The sequence below is a fragment of the Staurois parvus genome, unplaced genomic scaffold (genome assembly GCF_062004578.1).
Source record: "Staurois parvus isolate SC_StPar_1 unplaced genomic scaffold, SC_StPar_1.0 ptg003385l, whole genome shotgun sequence".
Taxonomy (NCBI): Eukaryota; Metazoa; Chordata; class Amphibia; order Anura; family Ranidae; genus Staurois; species Staurois parvus.
In genome coordinates this window covers 13,377-36,262 of record NW_028321181.1, presented here as the reverse complement: position 1 = coordinate 36,262, position 22,886 = coordinate 13,377, and the positions used below count along the sequence as shown (strand labels likewise).

Here is a 22,886-nt window from a genome sequence, read left to right as displayed (position 1 = left end):
GGATGGGAGATCTCCGGAAGGAAGGATGGGAGATTTCTCCGGAAGGAAGGATGGGAGATTTCTCCGGAAGGAAGGATGGGAGATTTCTCCGGAAGGAAGGATGGGAGATTTCTCCGGAAGGAAGGATGGGAGATCTCCGGAAGGAAGGATAGAAGGTTTCTCCGGAAGGAAGGATGGGAGATCTCCAGAAGGAAGGATGGGAGATTTCTCTGGAAGGAAGGATGAGAGGTTTCTTCAGAAGGCAGGATGGGAGATCTCTGGGTGGAAGGAACCTCTTCAGTGATTGGGGGGATTTCTTCTCTGAAATCTAATCCAAAACCAAATGAAATCTTTGCAGCAACATTTGATGTTCTGAGAAATTCTCTCCATCTCCGGCTGGCTGACTACAACGTACTGGAGGGTCTTCCTACTCCCCATTGTCCACGCAACTGCACCATCTCCTCTCGAATCCCTCCTCCAGACTGACCTCTCCTTTCACCATGTCTCCGAAAGGTTCTCTCATCTGTCTCTGGCTGCATGTAAGAGGAGGAAGGGGAGGGGTGTCCTCCATGTTCTTGTAGCTCAGAGAGGGGGAGGGGTGTCCTCCATGTTCTTGTAGCTCAGAGAGGGGGAGGGGTGTCCTCCATGTTCTTGTAGCTCAGAGAGGGGGAGGGGTGTCCTCCATGTTCTTGTAGCTCAGAGAGGGGGAGGGGTGTCCTCCATGTTCTTGTAGCTCAGAGAGGGGGAGGGGTGTCCTCCATTTTCTTGTAGCTCAGAGAGGGGGAGGGGTATCTAGCTCAGGGATCAGTATTGATAGGATGATGTTTTGAAGAAATATCTCCTTTGTCCCCGTCTTCCTCTGTAGAGAAGTCCCCTCTACTGTCTGCCCCCATCCGGCACCCTCTGTATTATCAGTCCTGTTCCTCTAGTGATCCTGCTGATGGTACAAATCCTGCTCTGAGCATGTGCAGAACGTCACTTCCTGTCCATGGAACACGTTTCCTGTTTTTACATGCGGTTCCAGCTGATCAGTTTTTCAGTCTTCATCCTGAACACTCAACCGGGTCGTCCTCTATGTGGGAGCACACAGGTAAGTCGGGGGGTCTCCTATTCCTGGTCCCGGGCCATAGACGTTTGTGACCACCTCTTCCTCTATGTCGGTATAAATGTCCCCATCAGAGCGCCCCCTTACATCAGGCGTCCCCATCAGAGCGCCCCCTTACATCAGGATCCCCATCAGAGCGCCCCCTTACATCAGGTGTCCCCATCAGAGTGCCCCCTTACATCAGGTGTCCCCATCAGAGCGCCCCCTTACATCAGGTGTCCCCATCAGAGCGCCCCCTTACATCAGGTGTCCCCATCAGAGCGCCCCCTTACATCAGGTGTCCCCATCAGAGCGCCCCCTTACATCAGGATCCCCATCAGAGCGCCCCCTTACATCAACTGTCCCCATCAGTGTGCCCCCTTACATCAGGATCCCCATCAGAGCGCCCCCTTACATCAGGATCCCCATCAGAGCGCCCCCTTACATCAGGTGTCCCCATCAGAGCGCCCCCTTACATCAGGTGTCCCCATCAGAGCGCCCCCTTACATCAGGTGTCCCCATCAGAGCGCCCCCTTACATCAGGCGTCCCCATCAGAGCGCCCCCTTACATCAGGATCCCCATCAGAGTGCCCCCTTACATCAGGATCCCCATCAGAGCGCCCCCTTACATCAAGCGTCCCCATCAGAGCGCCCCCTTACATCAGGGTCCCCATCAGAGCGCCCCCTTACATCAAGCGTCCCCATCAGAGCGCCCCCTTACATCAGGCGTCCCCATCAGAGCGCCCCCTTACATCAGGTGTCCCCATCAGAGCGCCCCCTTACATCAGGTGTCCCCATCAGAGCGCCCCCTTACATCAGGATCCCCATCAGAGCGCCCCCTTACATCAGGCGTCCCCATCAGAGCGCCCCCTTACATCAGGCGTCCCCATCAGAGCGCCCCCTTACATCAGGATCCCCATCAGAGAGCCCCCTTACATCAGGTGTCCCCATCAGAGCGCCCCCTTACATCAGGTGTCCCCATCAGAGCGCCCCCTTACATCAGGTGTCCCCATCAGAGCGCCCCCTTACATCAGGCGTCCCCATCAGAGCGCCCCCCTTACATCAGGCGTCCCCATCAGAGCGCCCCCTTACATCAGGATTCCCATCAGAGCGCCCCACTTACATCAGGCGTCCCCATCAGAGCGCCCCCTTACATCAGGCGTCGCCATCAGAGCGCCCCCTTACATCAGGCGTCCCCATCAGAGCGCCCCCTTACATCAGGCGTCCCCATCAGAGCGCCCCCTTACATCAGGCGTCCCCATCAGAGCGCCCCCTTACATCAGGATCCCCATCAGAGCACCCCCCTTACATCAACTGTCTCCATCAGAGCGCCCCCTTACATCAGGTGTCCCCATCAGAGCGCCCCCTTACATCAGGCGTCCCCATCAGAGCGCCCCCATCAGAGCGCCCCCTTACATCAGGCGTCCCCATCAGAGCACCCCCTTACATCAGGCGTCCCCATCAGAGCGCCCCCTTACATCAGGCGTCCCCATCAGAGCGCCCCCTTACATCAGGCGTCCCCATCAGAGCGCCCCCTTACATCAGGCGTCCCCATCAGAGCGCCCCCTTACATCAGGCGTCCCCATCAGAGCGCCCCCTTACATCAGGCGTCCCCATCAGAGCGCCCCCTTACATCAGGCGTCCCCATCAGAGCGCCCCCTTACATCAGGCGTCCCCATCAGAGCGCCCCCTTACATCAGGATTCCCATCAGAGCGCCCCACTTACATCAGGCGTCCCCATCAGAGAGCCCCCTTACATCAGGCGTCGCCAACAGAGCGCCCCCTTACATCAGGCGTCGCCATCAGAGCGCCCCCTTACATCAGGCGTCGCCATCAGAGCGCCCTCTTACATCAGGCGTCCCCATCAGAGCGCCCCCTTACATCAGGCGTCCCCATCAGAGCGCCCCCTTACATCAGGATCCCCATCAGAGCACCCCCCTTACATCAACTGTCTCCATCAGAGCGCCCCCTTACATCAGGTGTCCCCATCAGAGCGCCCCCTTACATCAGGCGTCCCCATCAGAGCGCCCCCATCAGAGCGCCCCCTTACATCAGGCGTCCCCATCAGAGCACCCCCTTACATCAGGCGTCCCCATCAGAGCGCCCCCTTACATCAGGCGTCCCCATCAGAGCGCCCCCTTACATCAGGCGTCCCCATCAGAGCGCCCCCTTACATCAGGCGTCCCCATCAGAGCGCCCCCTTACATCAGGCGTCCCCATCAGAGCGCCCCCTTACATCAGGCGTCCCCATCAGAGCGCCCCCTTACATCAGGCGTCCCCATCAGAGCGCCCCCTTACATCAGGCGTCCCCATCAGAGCGCCCCCTTACATCAGGCGTCCCCATCAGAGCGCCCCCCTTACATCAGGCGTCCCCATCAGAGCGCCCCCCTTACATCAGGCGTCCCCATCAGAGCGCCCCCTTACATCAGGCGTCCCCATCAGAGCGCCCTCTTACATCAACTGTCCCCATCAGAGCGCCCTCTTACATCAACTGTCCCCATCAGAGCGCCCCCCTTACATCAGGCGTCCCCATCAGAGCGCCCCCCTTACATCAGGCGTCCCCATCAGAGCGCCCCCCTTACATCAGGCGTCCCCATCAGAGCGCCCCCCTTACATCAGGCGTCCCCATCAGAGCGCCCTCTTACATCAGGCGTCCCCATCAGAGCGCCCCCTTACATCAGGCGTCCCCATCAGAGCGCCCCCTTACATCAGGATCCCCATCAGAGCACCCCCCTTACATCAACTGTCTCCATCAGAGCGCCCCCTTACATCAACTGTCCCCATCAGAGCGCCCTCTTACATCAACTGTCCCCATCAGAGCGCCCTCTTACATCAACTGTCCCCATCAGAGCGCCCCCCTTACATCAGGCGTCCCCATCAGAGCGCCCCCATCAGAGTGCCCCCCTTACATCAGGCGTCCCCATCAGAGCGCCCCCTTACATCAGGCGTCCCCATCAGAGCGCCCCCTTACATCAGGCGTCCCCATCAGAGCGCCCCCTTACATCAGGCGTCCCCATCAGAGCGCCCCCTTACATCAGGCGTCCCCATCAGAGCGCCCCCCTTACATCAGGCGTCCCCATCAGAGCGCCCCCCTTACATCAGGCGTCCCCATCAGAGCGCCCCCTTACATCAGGCGTCCCCATCAGAGCGCCCCCTTACATCAACTGTCCCCATCAGAGCGCCCTCTTACATCAACTGTCCCCATCAGAGCGCCCCCTTACATCAGGCGTCCCCATCAGAGCGCCCCCCTTACATCAGGCGTCCCCATCAGAGCGCCCCCCTTACATCAGGCGTCCCCATCAGAGCGCCCCCCTTACATCAGGCGTCCCCATCAGAGCGCCCCCCTTACATCAGGCGTCCCCATCAGAGCGCCCCCCTTACATCAGGCGTCCCCATCAGAGCGCCCCCCTTACATCAGGCGTCCCCATCAGAGCGCCCCCCTTACATCAGGCGTCCCCATCAGAGCGCCCCCCTTACATCAGGCGTCCCCATCAGAGCGCCCCCCTTACATCAGGCGTCCCCATCAGAGCGCCCCCCTTACATCAGGCGTCCCCATCAGAGCGCCCCCCTTACATCAGGCGTCCCCATCAGAGCGCCCCCCTTACATCAGGCGTCCCCATCAGAGCGCCCCCCTTACATCAGGCGTCCCCATCAGAGCGCCCCCCTACATCAGGCGTCCCCATCAGAGCGCCCCCCTACATCAGGCGTCCCCATCAGAGCGCCCCCCTTACATCAGGCGTCCCCATCAGAGCGCCCCCCTACATCAGGCGTCCCCATCAGAGCGCCCCCCTACATCAGGCGTCCCCATCAGAGCGCCCCCTTACATCAGGCGTCCCCATCAGAGCGCCCCCTTACATCAGGCGTCCCCATCAGAGCGCCCCCTTACATCAGGATCCCCATCAGAGCGCCCCCTTACATCAGGTGTCCCCATCAGAGCGCCCCCTTACATCAGGCGTCCCCATCAGAGCGCCCCCTTACATCAGGCGTCCCCATCAGAGCGCCCCCTTACATCAGGCGTCCCCATCAGAGCGCCCCCCTTACATCAGGCGTCCCCATCAGAGCGCCCCCTTACATCAGGATCCCCATCAGAGCGCCCCCTTACATCAGGATCCCCATCAGAGCGCCCCCTTACATCAGGCGTCCCCATCAGAGCGCCCCCTTACATCAGGCGTCCCCATCAGAGCGCCCCCCTTACATCAGGCGTCCCCATCAGAGCGCCCCCCTTACATCAGGCGTCCCCATCAGAGCGCCCCCCTTACATCAGGCGTCCCCATCAGAGCGCCCCCCTTACATCAGGCGTCCCCATCAGAGCGCCCCCCTACATCAGGCGTCCCCATCAGAGCGCCCCCCTACATCAGGCGTCCCCATCAGAGCGCCCCCCTTACATCAGGCGTCCCCATCAGAGCGCCCCCCTACATCAGGCGTCCCCATCAGAGCGCCCCCCTACATCAGGCGTCCCCATCAGAGCGCCCCCTTACATCAGGCGTCCCCATCAGAGCGCCCCCTTACATCAGGCGTCCCCATCAGAGCGCCCCCTTACATCAGGCGTCCCCATCAGAGCGCCCCCCTTACATCAGGCGTCCCCATCAGAGCGGCCCCCTTACATCAGGCGTCCCCATCAGAGCGCCCCCTTACATCAGGCGTCCCCATCAGAGCGCCCCCTTACATCAGGCGTCCCCATCAGAGCGCCCCCTTACATCAGGCGTCCCCATCAGAGCGCCCCCTTACATCAGGCGTCCCCATCAGAGCGCCCCCTTACATCAGGCGTCCCCATCAGAGCGCCCCCTTACATCAGGCGTCCCCATCAGAGCGCCCCCCTTACATCAGGCGTCCCCATCAGAGCGCCCCCCTTACATCAGGCGTCCCCATCAGAGCGCCCCCCTACATCAGGCGTCCCCATCAGAGCGCCCCCCTTACATCAGGCGTCCCCATCAGAGCGCCCCCCTACATCAGGCGTCCCCATCAGAGCGCCCCCTTACATCAGGCGTCCCCATCAGAGCGCCCCCTTACATCAGGCGTCCCCATCAGAGCGCCCCCTTACATCAGGCGTCCCCATCAGAGCGCCCCCTTACATCAGGATCCCCATCAGAACGCTCCCCTTACATCAGGCGTCCCCATCAGAGCGCCCCCCTACATCAGGCGTCCCCATCAGAGCGCCCTCTTACATCAACTGTCCCCATCAGAGCGCCCCCCTTACATCAGGCGTCCCCATCAGAGCGCCCCCATCAGAGCGCCCCCTTACATCAGGCGTCCCCATCAGAGCGCCCCCTTACATCAGGCGTCCCCATCAGAGCGCCCCCTTACATCAGGCGTCCCCATCAGAGCGCCCCCTTACATCAGGGTCCCCATCAGAGCGCCCCCTTACATCAGGATCCCCATCAGAGCGCCTATTTCCATAGTATGTGCCCATCAAGGCCCCCCAGTATAGTGTATATACAGTATATATATATATATAATATGTGACAGGTCAAAGCTCTGTCACTGTGAAAATATAGGGTCATGGTGGAGGGGGGATTATGGTGTGGGGGTGTTTTTCAGGGGTTGGGTTGGCCTCCTAGTTCCAGTGAAGGGAACTCTTAAGGCGACATTTTGGACAATTTCATGCTCCCAACTTTGTGGGAGGAGTTTGGGGATGGCCCTGTCGGGAATCGCCGCGCCGCTGGGCTCGGCGCAGGCGCAGTGCACCGCCCTGTGCAGGGACGCGGGCGCCGGGACCTGGCCGACCGCGGCAACCAGGTTCGCGCATGCGCAGTAGAGACCGCGGGCGCGCGCCTGGCACCAATGACAGCGCAGGGCGGGATATTTAAACGGCCCTGAGCTGTCATTCAGTGCCTTCTGGTCTCTCTGAATTCTGTGTACCTGTTCTAGTAAGTTGCTGACCCGGATTGTACCCTGACCTGCTGCTTTCTCCTGTCCTGACCCTTGCTTGCCTGACCTCTCTCCTGGATGCCCCCTATTGGATCTGACCTGCTGTTTTCTCCTGTCCTGACCCTTGCTTGCCTGACCTCTCTCCTGGATGCCCCCTATTGGATCTGACCTGCTGTTGCTGACCCGGATTGTGCCCTGACCTTGCTGCTTTCTCCTGTCCTGACCCTTGCTTGCCTGACCTCTCTCCTGGATGCCCCCTATTGGATCTGACCTGCTGTTGCTGACCCAGATTGTGCCCTGACCTTGCTGCTTTCTCCTGTTCTTGACCCTTGCTTGCCTGACCTCTCTCCTGAATGCCCCCTATTGGATCTGACCTGCTGTTGCTGACCCGGATTGTGCCCTGACCTTGCTGCTTTCTCCTGTCCTGACCCTTGCTTGCCTGACCTCTCTCCTGGATGCCCCCTATTGGATCTGACCTGCTGTTGCTGACCCGGATTGTACCCTGACCTGCTGCTTTCTCCTGTCCTGACCCTGGCTTGCCTGACCTCTCTCCTGGATGCCCCCTATTGGATCTGACCTGCTGTTGCTGACCCGGATTGTGCCCTGACCCTGCTGCTTTCTCCTGTCCTGACCCTTGCTTGCCTGACCTCTCTCCTGGATGCCCCCTATTGGATCTGACCTGCTGTTGCTGACCCGGATTGTACCCTGACCTGCTGCTTTCTCCTGTCCTGACCCTTGCTTGCCTGACCTCTCTCCTGGATGCCCCCTATTGGATCTGACCTGCTGTTGCTGACCCGGATTGTACCCTGACCTGCTGCTTTCTCCTGTCCTGACCCTTGCTTGCCTGACCTCTCTCCTGGATGCCCCCTATTGGATCTGACCTGCTGTTGCTGACCCGGATTGTGCCCTGACCTTGCTGCTTTCTCCTGCCCTGACCCTTGCTTGCCTGACCTCTCTCCTGAATGCCCCCTATTGGATCTGACCTGCTGTTGCTGACCCGGATTGTGCCCTGACCTTGCTGCTTTCTCCTGTCCTGACCCTTGCTTGCCTGACCTCTCTCCTGGATGCCCCCTATTGGATCTGACCTGCTGTTGCTGACCTGGCGTGTGACCCGACTATTCTTTTCCCGCTGCTCTGTACCGCACCGTCCCCATAGTTACCGACCCGGCCTGTCTGACCTTGCACTTGCTCAGCCATCCATCCATCCCTCTCAACGGGGTCTCCAGACCTCCTCATACCTGGCTCTCTCCTGTGGGAGCCCCTGGCAAATACCCCTACCACTGACGGGTGTCCTCAGTAGTCACGACCTGGTCCCAGGGTACTCCAAGTCCATCCCCACCATCAGGGGCCCTGGTGAACAAGTACTCTGGGGCTTAGACTCCGTACGCTGGGGACGCCTGATCAGTGGAGTGCTAGTGGTACCGCCGGGCGGTCCCTTACAGTACCAGAAGGCCATGACTGAGCCTAGAGGAGGGCCCTCCCCGCTGGAGGAGATTTGCAGGCACCTGGCTAACCTGACGCAGGCCGTAACGGCCCTGCAGGACAGATGTATGCAGCTGGAGAACCGCTTCCAGACTGGCTCTATTTCTGACCCTGCCCCACAGGCCCCGGTGTCTGCACCCCCGGCCCTGGTAGCTCAGGAGCCAGTCTCAGGGGCTTCCGCCCCGCTCCCTATGGCGGAACCCCGAGTACCCTTACCGGAGCGTTTCCACGGGGACCGCACACGCTTCCGGTCATTCCGTGATTCCTGTCTCTTGTTCTTTGAGCTACAACCCCGGACCTTCCTGACCGAAGATGTGAAAGTGGGATTCGTCATTTCACTATTGCAGGGGGAACCCCAGGATTGGGCCCACCGGTTAAGGGGGAACAATGACCCTCATCTGGGATCAGTCAATAGGTTTTTTGAAGCGATGGCCATCTTGTATGATGACCCACAGCGGGCAGCCTCTTATATGCGCTCCGACAGGCGGGCGGCAGAGTTACACGCCTCTGATTTCAGGCGGTGGATGGGGGACACACGCTGGAACGAGTTTGCTCTGTTGCACCAGTTCCATATGGGGCTCTCCGATCCCTTGAAAGACGAGCTGGCCCGGGTGGAGGTTCCCGAGTCTCTGGAAGACCTTATTGCCCTGACAATTAAGATTGACCGAAGACTGCGGGAACGCAGGCTCGAGAGGTCCGGCCAGGGTCGCGGAAATACCTGGGATCCATTCCTAGGCCCCAGCCCACCAACCCGACCAAGCATCCAGAATCCACCACCAGGAGATGTTCCGGAACCTATGCAGCTAGGCCTGGCACGGCCAGGGTCGCGGAAATACCTGGGATCCATTCCTAGGCCCCAGCCAATCAACCCGACAAAGCATCCAGAACCCTCCACCAGGAGATGTTCCAGAACCTATGCAGCTAGGCCTGGCGCGGCCTAAATCACCACCGGAGGAACGCCAGCGCAGACGAGCCCAGAACCTCTGCCTCTACTGCGGTGAAGCTGGTCATGTGGTGCGATCCTGCCCTCAGAAGATGAGTAAGTGCCCCCGTTCTTCTTCCTTGTGCATTGGCAATACCTGTCCTCCTCAATACTTAGTGGTGCCCCTCTCCTTTCAGCTTCCAGAAAGGACCGTGGAGGTGACAGCCATAGTTGATTCGGGGGCATGCAGCTGTTTCCTGGATTTAGAGTTTGCTCACCAGCAGGGTATCCCTCTCCAACACAGACAGAAGGGCTTCAACATCTTTTTGGCCGATGGTTCCCAGATAAAATCGGGGGTAATAAATCAGGAAACTCCCCCCATTGCCACTACCATTGCCAACCAGCACCAGGAATTCCTCCGCCTGGACGCTATTGCGTCACCTCTTTTCCCAGTCATTCTGGGGCTCCCATGGTTACGGGCCCAAAACCCCCAGATTGACTGGGAGACCGGGTCAATCTCGTTCCCTTCCCCATACTGTCGGGAACATTGTCGCACTTCGGGCCCCGGGTTCTCCTATGCTCCGAAGGAGACTCTGATTTGAAACAGGTTATTCCCGCAGCCTATCATAGGTTCCTAGACATATTCAGTAAGCGGGGAGCCGATACCCTGCCCCCCCCACCGCCCGTATGACTGTCCAATCGACCTGTTACCAGGCTCTGAGATTCCTTTTGGGCGAATTTTCCCCCTATCTGAGCTTGAATTGGGGGCCCTAAAGGAATATATTGAGGACAGCCTCCGGAAGGGATTCATCCGCCCCTCCACTTCTCCAGCAGGAGCGGGAATCTTCTTCGTGGAGAAAAAAGACAAAACCCTGAGACCTTGTATCGACTACCGGGAGCTGAACAGGGTCACGATCAAAAATCGTTACCCGTTGCCATTGGTACCAGAACTGTTTCAGAGCCTAAAGGCTGCGGTTATATTCACAAAGCTTGATTTAAGGGGGGCCTATAACCTGGTCCGCATAAGGGAGGGGGACGAGTGGAAAACGGCCCTCCGTACCCGGTTTGGCCACTTTGAATACCTGGTCATGCCATTTGGGCTGTGCAATGCACCAGCCACCTTCCAACATTTCCTGAACGACATCTTCAGGGATTTTTTGGATGTCTTCGTTATCGTCTACTTGGACGACATACTAATTTTTTCACCCTCCCTGGAGGATCATAGGATGCATGTGGCAAAGGTATTGGGGCGGTTGCGGCAGCATGGGTTATATGCCAAGGCCGAGAAATGTTGCTTCGAGCAATCTAGCATCACGTTTCTAGGCCTGATTATCTCCACCGCGGGGTCGCGATGGACCCCCAGAAGGTCTCTGCAATTTTAGATTGGCCTGAACCCACGGACAAAAAAGGCGTCCAACGGTTTATAGGGTTCGCAAACTTTTATCGGAAGTTCATCAAGAACTTCTCGGGTCTGGTCTCCCCCATTACTCAACTAACCAAACTTGGAACCCGGTTCAAATGGACACCAGAGGCTCAAGAAGCCTTCGAAGCTCTGAAAAAGCTATTTACCTCGGCACCCATCCTGGGCCACCCGGACGCGGCCCTGCCCTACATCTTGGAGGTAGATGCATCGGAGAATGCGGTAGGATCCATCCTGTCTCAGCGGAAAGGCACCAAAGAATTACTCCATCCCGTAGCATTCTTCTCGAGGAAACTCACCTCAGCGGAGAAGAATTACGATATCGGTGATCGAGAACTGTTGGCTATCAAAGCAGCGTTAGAGGAATGAAGGTACCTGCTGGAAGGTGCCTCACACCCCATATTGATTTTCACAGACCACAAGAATCTGGAGTATCTGAGGACTGCCAAGCGTCTACGCCCACAGCAGGCAAGATGGGCCCTGTTCTTTTCCAGATTTAATTTTCATATTACTTAAAGGCCCGGATCTAAAAATACGAAGCCCGACGCGCTATCTCGTATGTATGAGGACTCCGAAGAAGAACTGGTACCCGACACTATTCTGTCTTCAGGGAACTTCTTGGCACTCCAGACGGACCTTCGCTCCAAGCTAATGGAAGCATCTATGGCCACGTCAACCCCAGTTGGGGTATCCCTTCAGAACAAGGGGGGACTCCTGTGGAAGGAAGATTCAATCGTGGTACCTGAGGAAGTCCGGACCCTGGTTTTGGGGCATTGCCACGATCACCCGCTGGCAGGACACTTTGGCCCAGTCAAGACTCTGGAGCTTCTCCGGCGCTCTTTTTGGTGGCCAAACATGGATAAGGATTGCAAGCGCTACGTGAGATCCTGTACCATCTGACAGAAGAGCAAACCATCGAGGAGCAAAGCCTGGGGGCTGTTGCAACCTTTGCCGATTCCTGAAGGGCCTTGGCAGAGGATCGCGATGGACTTCATAGTCGAGCTCCCACCGTCGCAAGACCACACAGCAATTCTGGTGGTCATTGATCGCCTATCCAAAATGGCTCACTTCGTGCCACTAAGGAAGACTCCGTCAGCCGCCGAGACGGCGCGAATATTTATCCAGGAGATCGTTAGACTTCATGGAGTACCTGAGGACATTGTCTCTGATCGAGGGGTCCAATTTACATCTAAGGTTTGGAGGGCTCTGTGCAAGGCCCTGGACATCAAGTTGTCCCTCTCCTCTGCGTTCCTGTCTTTCTCCCTGATTTGGTCTCTGAATGCCCAGTTCCGGCAACGCAGGATGCATTGACCTTCTTCTCCGCCAATAACAAAATACTCCAGGAAGCCATCGCTCGGGCCCAAGAGGACAATAAGAAGGGGTTTAACAAGAAACGAAGAGGGGATCTGGCGTTGCGGCCTGGGCAGAAGGTGTGGTTGGCCACAACCAATTTAAAGATGCTTTGTCCCTCGAAAAAAATTGGGACCTAAATTTGTGGGGCCTTTTCGGGTAAAGCGGATGGTCAACGAAGTAGCATATGAGCTTATCCTTCCGGACACGTTCAGAATTCATCCGGTCTTCCACGTGTCCTTGCTGAAGCCAGTGATCCCAGATGCCTTCCCAGAACGAGAATCCAGACCCTACGGACTAAGACTGGGAGACCATTAAAGGTCATGTGCGTGGTAAGGGCGGGGCCAACTCAATATTGAACCCTACAGACTGAGACTGGGAGGCCATTAAAGGTCATGTGCGTGGAAAGGGCGGGGCCAACTCAATATTGAACCCTACGGACTAAGACTGGGAGGCCATTAAAGATCACGTGCGTGGAAAGGGTGGGGCCAACTCAATATTGAACCCTACGGACTGAGACGCCATTAAAGGTCATGTGCGTGGAAAGGGCGGGGCCAACTCACTATTGAACCCTACAGACTAAGACTGGGAGGCCATTAAAGGTCATGTGCGTGGAAAGGCCAGCGGCCCAATACTTGGGGCAATATGGTGTATTTCTAGGTAATACATTGACTGCATACTGTCAGGAATCAGATCACCTGCTGGTGTCACTGTGGTTGCTCGACCTGTAGGTTGTAGTTCCATTGTCCACCAGCCAGCGTCTTCTAACCAGCAGTTTCACGCAATTAATCATCACCTGATGCTGGCTGCTGGAAGGTATTAAGTCTCTCCTCTTCTACGCCATTCTGCCTCAGTCTTTCCCTTGTTCTGTTCTTCTTGTCACGTTGGCCCATTCCGGTTCCTTCTGCTGTCTGCTTGAACCTGCTCCCATGTACCCTCTCCCGACTTTGGCACTGTCCCTTCTCCCAGCACAGTCTCAAGAGCATGGAGGAGATTCCAGGAGACAGGAGCATGGAGGAGATTCCGGGAGACGAGAGCGCGGAGGAGATTCCAGGAGATGAGAGCACGGAGGAGGTTCCGGGAGACGAGAGCACGGAGGAGATTCCAGGAGACGAGCATGGAGGAGATTCCAGGAGACGAGCATGGAGGAGATTCCAGGAGATGAGAGCACGGAGGAGGTTCCGGGAGACGAGAGCACGGAGGAGGTTCCGGGAGACGAGAGCACGGAGGAGGTTCCGGGAGACGAGAGCACGGAGGAGATTCCGGGAGACGAGAGCACGGAGGAGATTCCAGGAGACAGGCAGTTCCTCTAGGAGGGCTGGACAGGGCCGTAGAAGGTCCTCAACCCATCAGCAGGACCGGTATCTGCTCCTTTGTACAAGGAGAAACAGGAGGAGCCCTACAAAATGACCTCCAGCGAGCCATTGGTTTGAATGTCTCTGACCAAACAATCAGAAACAGACTTCATGAGGGTGGCCTGAGGGCCTGACGTGCTCTAGTAGGCCCTGTGCTCACTGCCCGGCACCATAGAGCTGGATTGGCATTGGCCATTGAACCCCAGAATTGGCAGGTCCACCACTGGCACCCTGTGCTTTTCACAGATGAGAGCAGGTTCACCCTGAGCACATGTGACACGTGAAAGGGTCTGGAGAAGCCGTGGAGAATGTCTGCTGCCTGTAACATGTGGGCCAGTGATGGTCTGGGGAGGCATATCCATGAAGGACGCACAGACCTCTACAGGCTAGACAATGGCACCCTGACTGCCATTAGGTATGGAGATGAGATCCTTGGACCCATTGTCAGATCCTACACTGGTGCAGTGGGTCCTGGGTTCCTCCTGGTGCAAGGGGTCCTGGGTTCCTCCTGGTGCAAGGGGTCCTGGGTTCCTCCTGGCGCGGTGGGTCCTGGGTTCCTCCTGGTGCACAACAATGCTCGGCCTCATGTGGGGGGAGTATGCAGGCAGTTCCTGGAGGATGAAGGAATCGATACCATTGAATGGCCCTCATGCTCTCCTGACCTAAATCCAATAGAACACCTCTAGGATGTCATGTTTCGGTCCATCCGATGCTGCCAGGTTGCACCTCAGACTGTTCAGGAGCTCAGTGATGCCCTGGTCCAGATCTGGGAGGAAATCCCCCAGGACACCATCAGTGGTCTCATTAGGACCCTCCCCCGACGTTGTCAGGCATGCATACAAGCATGTGGGGGCCACACAGACTACTGAGGGCCATTCTGAGTTGCTGCAATGACCTTTCACCAACATGGACTCACCTGCTGCATCATTTCTTCACTTTGATTCTCGGGGTGTCTTTGAATTCAGTCCTCCTGTAGGTCGATCATTTCCATCCAATGATGGGGCATCCTTACGTTCCTCACCCATCCCCGTCCATGTCAGGATAGAGATCCAGCAGGAGATTCCTCCCCATTGGGATCTGATGGGTTCTCAGAGTCTTCCTGTCATTTTTTTGAGCCGTGTATTATTAAAAAAATAAAACCTGCTTCTTCTGTCTCTGAAATCGAAGCCTACCCAAGAAGCTTACATATTTGTGGCTTTTTTTCTATCAGGTATTCCTCTCTAGTTGGTATTTCTAGAGGCAACCCGCTTGGTGCCTGAAACACTTCAGGTGGACAGACCATTCTCTGGGATTCAGACATTGATGGCTGAGAAGGTCTACTTGACAATTTTCCGTGCCTGGAATGTGCACCATGGACAAGGCCATTACATGAAATTCTGCCCAAGCCTGGATGTGGTCTGTTTCCTTGAGCACGATGTGGTGTTTTCAGACTGTAGACTGGCTGGGAGACCCTGAAGCAGGTGGGTCCAGTGCTGAAGGTTTAATTGCCCTGAGTTCCAGAACAATGGCAGCTGAGCTTCTTCCAATAACCATGCCTCCTGAAGCAAGAGGGAATCCAGGGCTCCTCCCTAGCCTGACAGGCTGGTGTCCCATCATCCTACCTTCTAGACCAGGGGTAGGCAACTGTGGCCCTCCAGCTGTTGTAGAAATACAAGTTCCATGAGGCATTGCAAAACTGACAGTTACAAGCATGACTCCCAAAGGCAGAGGTATGATGGGACTTGTGGTTCTACAACAGCTGGAGGGCCACAGTTGCCCACCCCTGTTCTAGACAATCAGGCGAAAGGGCTTCCCTGATTCCAGCACCAGACTGGACCTCCACCACAGAGCCATCCTGGTTCTGCTGGTCAGCTGCATGTTTAAATCCAGGGCCCAAACTTGTTTGTACCACACAGTCAGAATATTGAGTTTCAATAGCCTGGAGTATAAATGGGCATAGAGGACTACCTCAAAGGGAACCACTTTCATGGAGTCATGGATCACAGATGTTTGAACTGAATGGTCATAAGCTTTACCTGGGGAAGGAAAACCAGGATCCAATGCTGGCTCTTGAAAGTTCTGGATCAATTCATAGCTCTGCACAGTCTGCACATTGACTCACAGCTTGTCCACCGATTGCTCCCACAGAAGTGGGTCAACTGGATATCCCAAAATTGTAATCCCCTGAGCTTGAGAAAAGCTAGTACTGAGAACTCTGAGGTCCTGGGTGGGCCTCTACACTTTTCTATTTGTTTTTGGAAAAGTGAACAGGTTGAAACAGTCCTGTAACCTCTCATGCTCTGGAACAGGAGTGTTAACCCCTTGATGGGACAGTAGCTCCAGCACAGCAAACAAGGCTGCTTTCTGCTGGGGGCAGAAGGTACATTGGATGGCATGAAGGATGGAGAAAGAGGTGCAAAATACCAGCTTGTAGCCTCTCTACACAATGGGCTGGACCCACACGTCTGGGACATCTTGATCCTCAAGGGCCAACAATTGTCTCCCCAGTTAAAGAAGTAGGGTATCCCTCTTGGAGGATCTGGGGGCCAGATCATTTTCCTGAAGGGGTGTCTGGTTTTTGTTCAGAACCCAAAGCTTTGAGGAGATAAAAAAAAATCATTCAAATCGGTGTTTGCCCATAAAGGGCCTCCATTCCCCCTGTTTATTGCTTACGATGACTCTGTATTAGAGCCAGAGGACCATTGCTGGCAGAGCTCATAGAAGGAAGCGCCATTGCCTCCTTTTTTGCCCTAAGAAAGCTGAAAGTTGGCCAAGTCTACCACCCCCCCCCCTCCCCCCCACCAAACCTGTGTATTAGGTACTCTATATGCTTGGCTAAAGTGTTTACCAATGGTTCTTATGACCAAGACCTGGTGTATATTGGAGGGAAGGCCTTGGTGTCCCACCACCCAAGACCTGGTGTATATTGGAGGGAAGGCCTTGGTGTCCCACCACCCAAGACCTGGTGTATATTGGAGGGAAGGCCTTGGCGTCCCACCACCCAAGACCTGGTGTATATTGGAGGGAAGGCCTTGGCGTCCCACCACCCAAGACCTGGTGTATATTGGACGGAAGGCCTCGGTGTCCCACCACCCAAGACCTGGTGTATATTGGAGGGAAGGCCTCGGTGTCCCACCACCCAAGACCTGGTGTATATTGGACGGAAGGCCTCGGTGTCCCACCACCCAAGACCTGGTGTATATTGGAGGGAAGGCCTCGGTGTCCCACCACCCAAGACCTGGTGTATATTGGACGGAAGGCCTTGGTGTCCCACCACCTGGAGTCCTTCGCTCCCAAAAGTTGAAGAACCTCCTGTACTGTATTTGGAGAGAGCTTCTCCAGTGGTGTCCTATGTGGCCGATCTCTTGTAGTTTACTAAGTCTTTTAAGACTATGCCTCCATGTGCAGTAGGTTCCAAAGGTGGACCCGCACAAGTATAAGAGAAGGGGAATGCCCTCAAAGGTCCCCAGCTGCCACCGACTGCTCAAAGTCGAGAGCAAAGCACACAGGGACTTAGAAGCAGCGGCACTTTCTATAGCAGTCTTCTGCCGCAGAGCTGCATGTCCACTTCAGTTTTTACCTGTAGTCCTGGTCTGGACTGCAGGGGTATTTCGAATTTGGACTCCAATGGGCCATGGTCCTGGACTTCTACAGCACCCCACAAACCTTCTCATGTTGCTTTAGTGGTGTGCCAGTGTGAATGCTTCCCATGGTTCAGTACCAGCTAGCAGCATTATAGGCCTTCACCAACCTGCGAGGTCAGGGTGCAGTCCCTCAAAGTGCTGTGAGGCCGAGATGGAACTGATCTGGATAAATGCTGCTGTGAAAAGAGCCTTCAAGGCAATCGGCAGGACACCAGAAATACTTGCTGGAAGATCAACTTCAGTACAAAAGGAAACAATCGCTCAACAAAAGGAGAAATCTATCCATTACTTATGGACATAAGAAAAAAAAAAACTGAAGGCAAGCTGGATCAATTACCCAATCATAACCCACTGGTCCTCCAAACCGATCATGTCCTTTCTTTAGGCAATGTCCAGAAACCCTTCATGTTTTTTCTTCTCGGGGATCCTGTGCACCGTTTTCCAGAACTTCTGGTGGGGGAGTGCACACTTCAGAGAACGTCACCCTGTTGCCCCTCCTTGGGACTACATTTTCCATAATTTAATCACCACCATTGCTTCTGTACATACATGCCCTGTCAGTCTGTGGTGGGGGCAGTGTCCTAGCATCAGCTTGAAGTCTCTCTCTTCCGGGAGCACGCGTGTAAGGGTGACGCTCTAGGACCCGGGAAAGCAACACAGCCACCCCAAAACTGAGAACTGGCAAGATTTTAAAGCAGATGAAGAAGACGTAGCCTACGAGGTAAGTATTAAGGTAAGCCGCTGTCAATTTTAGGGTTTACCACTTTTAATGGCGTTGGGTTCTCACTTCATCCTGAGCCAGGGAACACATGTGTTTACAACAAAGAGCGACCATACCAAATCCTGGCAATGCCAATACCACGGGGCTAAAACACGGTGCTTCTGATTTCTCCTGCCCTGTGCTAGAAATACAACACGATGATCTGAATGAGAGCAAAGAATGAGATTCTCCCGCAGAAAATTGTGATGTAATTGTGTTTGGGGTCCTCTATAAGATACAACATTTTAGACCCGTATAGGACATAGTCTTTCTACGTACAAAATATATTCAATAAGGAAAGTTAAATCATGAGAAGCGTTTATTTAATTCTGTATTTTTTTTTTTATCTCTGTACAGGTGGATTGACGGGTGATTGTTGGTCTTCATAAACACAACCGAGTCACATTGGACACGAGTCGTCTGGGTGTTCTGAAAGGCTTTACTACAGATCACCGGATGTTGGTCTTCATAAACACAACCGAGTCACATTGGACACGAGTCGTCTGGGTGTTCTGAGGGACTTTACTACAGATCACCGGATGTTGGTCCTCATAAACACAACCGAGTCACATTGGACACGAGTCGTCTGGGTGTTCTGAGGGACTTTACTACAGATCACCGGATGTTGGTCTTCATAAACACAACCGTGTCATATTAGACACCACTCGTCTGGGTGTTCTGAGGGACTTTACTACAGATCACCGGATGTTGGTCCTCATAAACACAACCGAGTCACATTGGACACGAGTCGTCTGGGTGTTCTGAGAGGCTTTACTACAGATCACTGGATGTTGGTCTTCATAAACACAACCGAGTCACATTGGACACCAGTCGTCTGGGTGTTCTGAGGGACTTTACTACAGATCAACGGGTGTTGGTCCTCATAAACACAACCCAGTCACATTGGACACGAGTTGTCTGGGTGTCCCGAGAGACTTTACTACAGATCACCGGGTGTTGGTCCTCATAAACACAACCCAGTCACATTGGACACGAGTCGTCTGGGTGTTCTGAGGGACTTTACTACAGATCACTGGATGTTGGTCTTCATAAACACAACCGAGTCACATTGGACACGAGTCGTCTGGGTGTTCTGAGGGACTTTACTACAGATCACTGGATGTTGGTCTTCATAAACACAACCGAGTCACATTGGACACGAGTCGTCTGGGTGTTCTGAGGGACTTTACTACAGATCACCGGATGTTGGTCTTCATAAACGCAACCGAGTCACATTGGACACGAGTCGTCTGGGTGTTCTGAGGGACTTTACTACAGATCACCGGATGTTGGTCTTCATAAACACAACCGAGTCACATTGGCCACGAGTCGTCTGGGTGTCCCGAGAGACTTTACTACAGATCACCGGGTGTTGGTCCTCATAAACACAACCCAGTCACATTAAACACGAGTCGTCTGGGTGTCCCGAGAGACTTTACTACAGATCACCGGATGTTGGTCTTCATAAACACAACCGAGTCACATTGGACACCACTCGTCTGGGTGTTCTGAGGGACTTTACTACAGATCACTGGATGTTGGTCTTCATAAACACAACCGAGTCACATTGGACACCACTCGTCTGGGTGTTCTGAGGGACTTTACTACAGATCACTGGATGTTGGTCCTCATAAACACAACCCAGTCACATTGGACACGAGTCGTCTGGGTGTCCCGAGAGACTTTACTACAGATCACTGGATGTTGGTCCTCATAAACACAACCCAGTTACATTGGACACTACTTGTCTGGGTGTTCTGAGGGACTTTACTACAGATCACTGGATGTTGGTCCTCATAAACACAACCCAGTCACATTGGACACTACTTGTCTGGGTGTTCTGAGGGACTTTACTACAGATCACTGGATGTTGGTCCTCATAAACACAACCCAGTCACATTGGACACGAGTCGTCTGGGTGTCCCGAGAGACTTTACTACAGATCACCGGATGTTGGTCCTCATAAACACAACCCAGTCACATTGGACACTACTCGTCTGGGTGTTCTGAGGGACTTTACTACAGATCACTGGACACAAGTCATATCCTTGTTCTAAATGTCAAACTTGTCCTTCAAGGCTGGATCAATGTTGAAGAGTATCAGAAAAACAACAGGAGAGAAGTCATTCCTGGAAGTGACAATGGCTTTACAGTAAAGTCAGACCCATACATACCCAAGATACGGCACACTGGAGAGACCTATCCTGTCTTGATTGTGACAAAGGTTCTACAATGGAAGCAGAGCTCACCGGACACCAGAAGGTTGATGTTGGAGAGAATCTGTATCAGTGTTCTGAATGTGATAAGGCTTTTAGAGTGAAGTCAGAGCTTAACAAGCACCAGAGGATCCACACGGGAGAGAAACCCTATCCATGTTCCGAATGTGATAAAGCTTTTACAGGGAAGTCACATCTTATCACACACCAGAGGATTCACACTGGAGAGAAGCCATATCAGTGTTCTGAATGTGATAAAGCTTTTACACAGAAGCCACATCTTATCAGACACCAGAGGATTCACACTGGAGAGAAGCCATATCAGTGTTCCGAATGTGATAAAGCTTTTACATGGAAGTCAGATCTTATCACACACCAGAGGATTCACACCGGAGAGAAGCCATATCAGTGTTCGGAATGTGATAAAGCTTTTACCCAGAAGCCATATCTTATCATACACCAAACCGAGCACACTGGAGTGAAGCCGTTTCCATGTACTGAATGTGATAAAGCTTTTAGGGTGAAGAGAGATCTTACCATCCATGAGAGGGTCCACACCGGGGAGAAGCCGTATCAGTGCTCTGAATGTGGCAAAGCTTTTAAACAGAAGTCAGATCTCACCAGACACCAGGCGGCTCACATTGGGAAGAAGCTCTATCAGTGCTCCGAATGTGACAAAGCTTTCACACTGAAGGACAGACTTGTCAAACACAAGATAATCCACACCGGAGAGAAGCCGTATCTGTGTTCTCAGTGTGACAAAGCTTTTAAAACGAAGCGAAATTTTCTCCTACATCAGCGGATTCACACCGGAGAGAGACCATTTCAGTGCCCCAAATGTGACAAAGCTTTTACATTGAAGCCTTGTCTTACCGCACACCAGAGGATTCACACTGGAGAGAAGCCGTATTCATGTTCTGAATGTGGTAAAGCTTTTACAGTGAAGTCCCAGCTTACCATACACCAGAAGGTCCACACTGGAGAGAAGCCCTATCGGTGTTCTGAATGTGACAAAACCTTTACAACCAAGTCCCAGCTTACCATACACCAGAGGGGCCACACCGGAGAGAAGCCCTATCGGTGTTCTGAATGTGACAAAACCTTTACAACCAAGTCCCAGCTTACCATACACCAGAGGGTCCACACCGGAGAGAAGCCCTATCGGTGTGCTGAATGTGACAAAACCTTTGCAGCCAAGTCCCAGCTTACCACGCACCAGAGGGTCCACACCGGAGAGAAGCCCTGTCGCTGTTTTGAATGTGACAAAACCTTTACGACCCAGACCCAGCTTATCGTACACCAGAGGGGCCACAGCGAAGAGTGTGATAGAGCTTTCAAACTGCAATCAAGTCTTGACACCAGAGGAGTCACAATCTCTGAGGAAACTGAGAGAAAGGAGAGTGTTAACGGGGTGGAAGATAAACTACTCTGAAAGGGTTTGGGGTGTCTCAGCAGTTTCACACCCCATGTCATTCCCCAAGCTCACGGAAAAGTGAAAGGAAATCATGATACTTTGAGACAAAGTAACTAAAAATCTGTAAGCGAACCAGAAAGAAATGGATGCATTGACTTCAGCGTTTTATATCCATCAGGCACGCGCCTAGAAAGTCTTTGAATATTTTGCTTTTTGAGATACTTTTGGACAAGGAACATTGACTCAACTAAAGTTTTTTTCCTTCTCTTGTTTATACGTATTATGTTTGCCTCATACAATGACCGACCTTCATTCCCAAGTGTTTCCTTCCTTGCCAGATCCTGATGTAGCCATAGTCAGGAGAAGCTAAGGAGATCTTGGCTGTGGAGACTTGGCAGCAGGTCACTCAACTACTACCCAGCCTCTGGTACCAATAACACATTAATAACTTTGCCTCGGTACCAGAGGCTGGGTAGTAGTTGAGTGGCCTGCTGCCAAGATCTCCTCAGCCAAGATCTCCTTAGCTTCTCCTGACTATGGCTACATCAGGATCTGGCAAGGAGATCTTGGCTGAGGAGATCTTGGCAGCAGGCCACTCAACTACTACCCAGCCTCTGGTACCGAGGCAGAGTTATTAATGTGTTATTGGTACCAGAGGCTGGGTAGTAGTTGAGTGGCCTGCTGCCAAGATCTCCTCAGCCAACATCTCCTTGCCAGATCCTGATGTAGCCATAGTCAGGAGAAGCTAAGGAGATCTTGGCTGAGGAGATCTTGGCAGCAAGCCACTCAACTACTACCCAGCCTCTGGTACCAATAACACATTAATAACTCTGCCTCGGTACCAGAGGCTGGGTAGTAGTTGAGTGGCCTGCTGCCAAGATCTCCTCAGCTTCTGCTGACTATAGCTGTGTCACTGGAGCTTGAGGTTCCAGGTAAACCCCTCTAGCCTGCATCTCCTATTTTAAGATGGTTCCCCATCTCCTCTGTCACCAAAGCACTCTGGGCAGCTCTGAGACTGGGGCTCCAGCCAGGGAGGAGTCACTATTCAATGAGAAAGGCACTCCCTAAATTGGCTGAGACCTTCAAACATGGTCCTGCTTCCTGTTTTAAGTGCTGCTTTGACCGTGCCGTTGAAGCCCAGCTGGCCCCCACCACAGATCTATACATTTCCAGCTCTAGATCCATCCAGTACATCTCTGACACGTGAAATGTGACATCATTATTAAAGGAAACCACAACATTGTAATTAGAACATTATCAAAAATGTTTTAAGAAGTTCAGTGGTCAGTAGTAAGTGAGGCAGAGTTCAGGGGTCAGTAGTGAGGCAGATTTCGTGGGTCAGCGGTAAGTGATGCAGGGGTCAGTGGTAAGCGATGCAGAGTTCGGGGGTCAGTAGTAAGTGATGCAGGGGTC

The 22,886-nt window shown here is 54.0% G+C and overlaps 1 protein-coding gene across 1 annotated transcript; it reads left to right on the top strand.

Moving 5' to 3' along the window:
- Window positions 1-842: 842 nt before the first annotated feature.
- Window positions 843-21,745, top strand: LOC149428226 (uncharacterized). The gene is made up of 2 exons (XM_089667578.1): window positions 843-1,069; window positions 18,201-21,745. Exon 2 carries the CDS (start codon window positions 20,076-20,078, stop codon window positions 21,489-21,491), a length of 1,416 nt encoding a protein of 471 aa, XP_089523704.1. The 5' UTR covers window positions 843-1,069; window positions 18,201-20,075; the 3' UTR covers window positions 21,492-21,745.
- The last annotated feature ends 1,141 nt before the right edge of the window (window positions 21,746-22,886 follow it).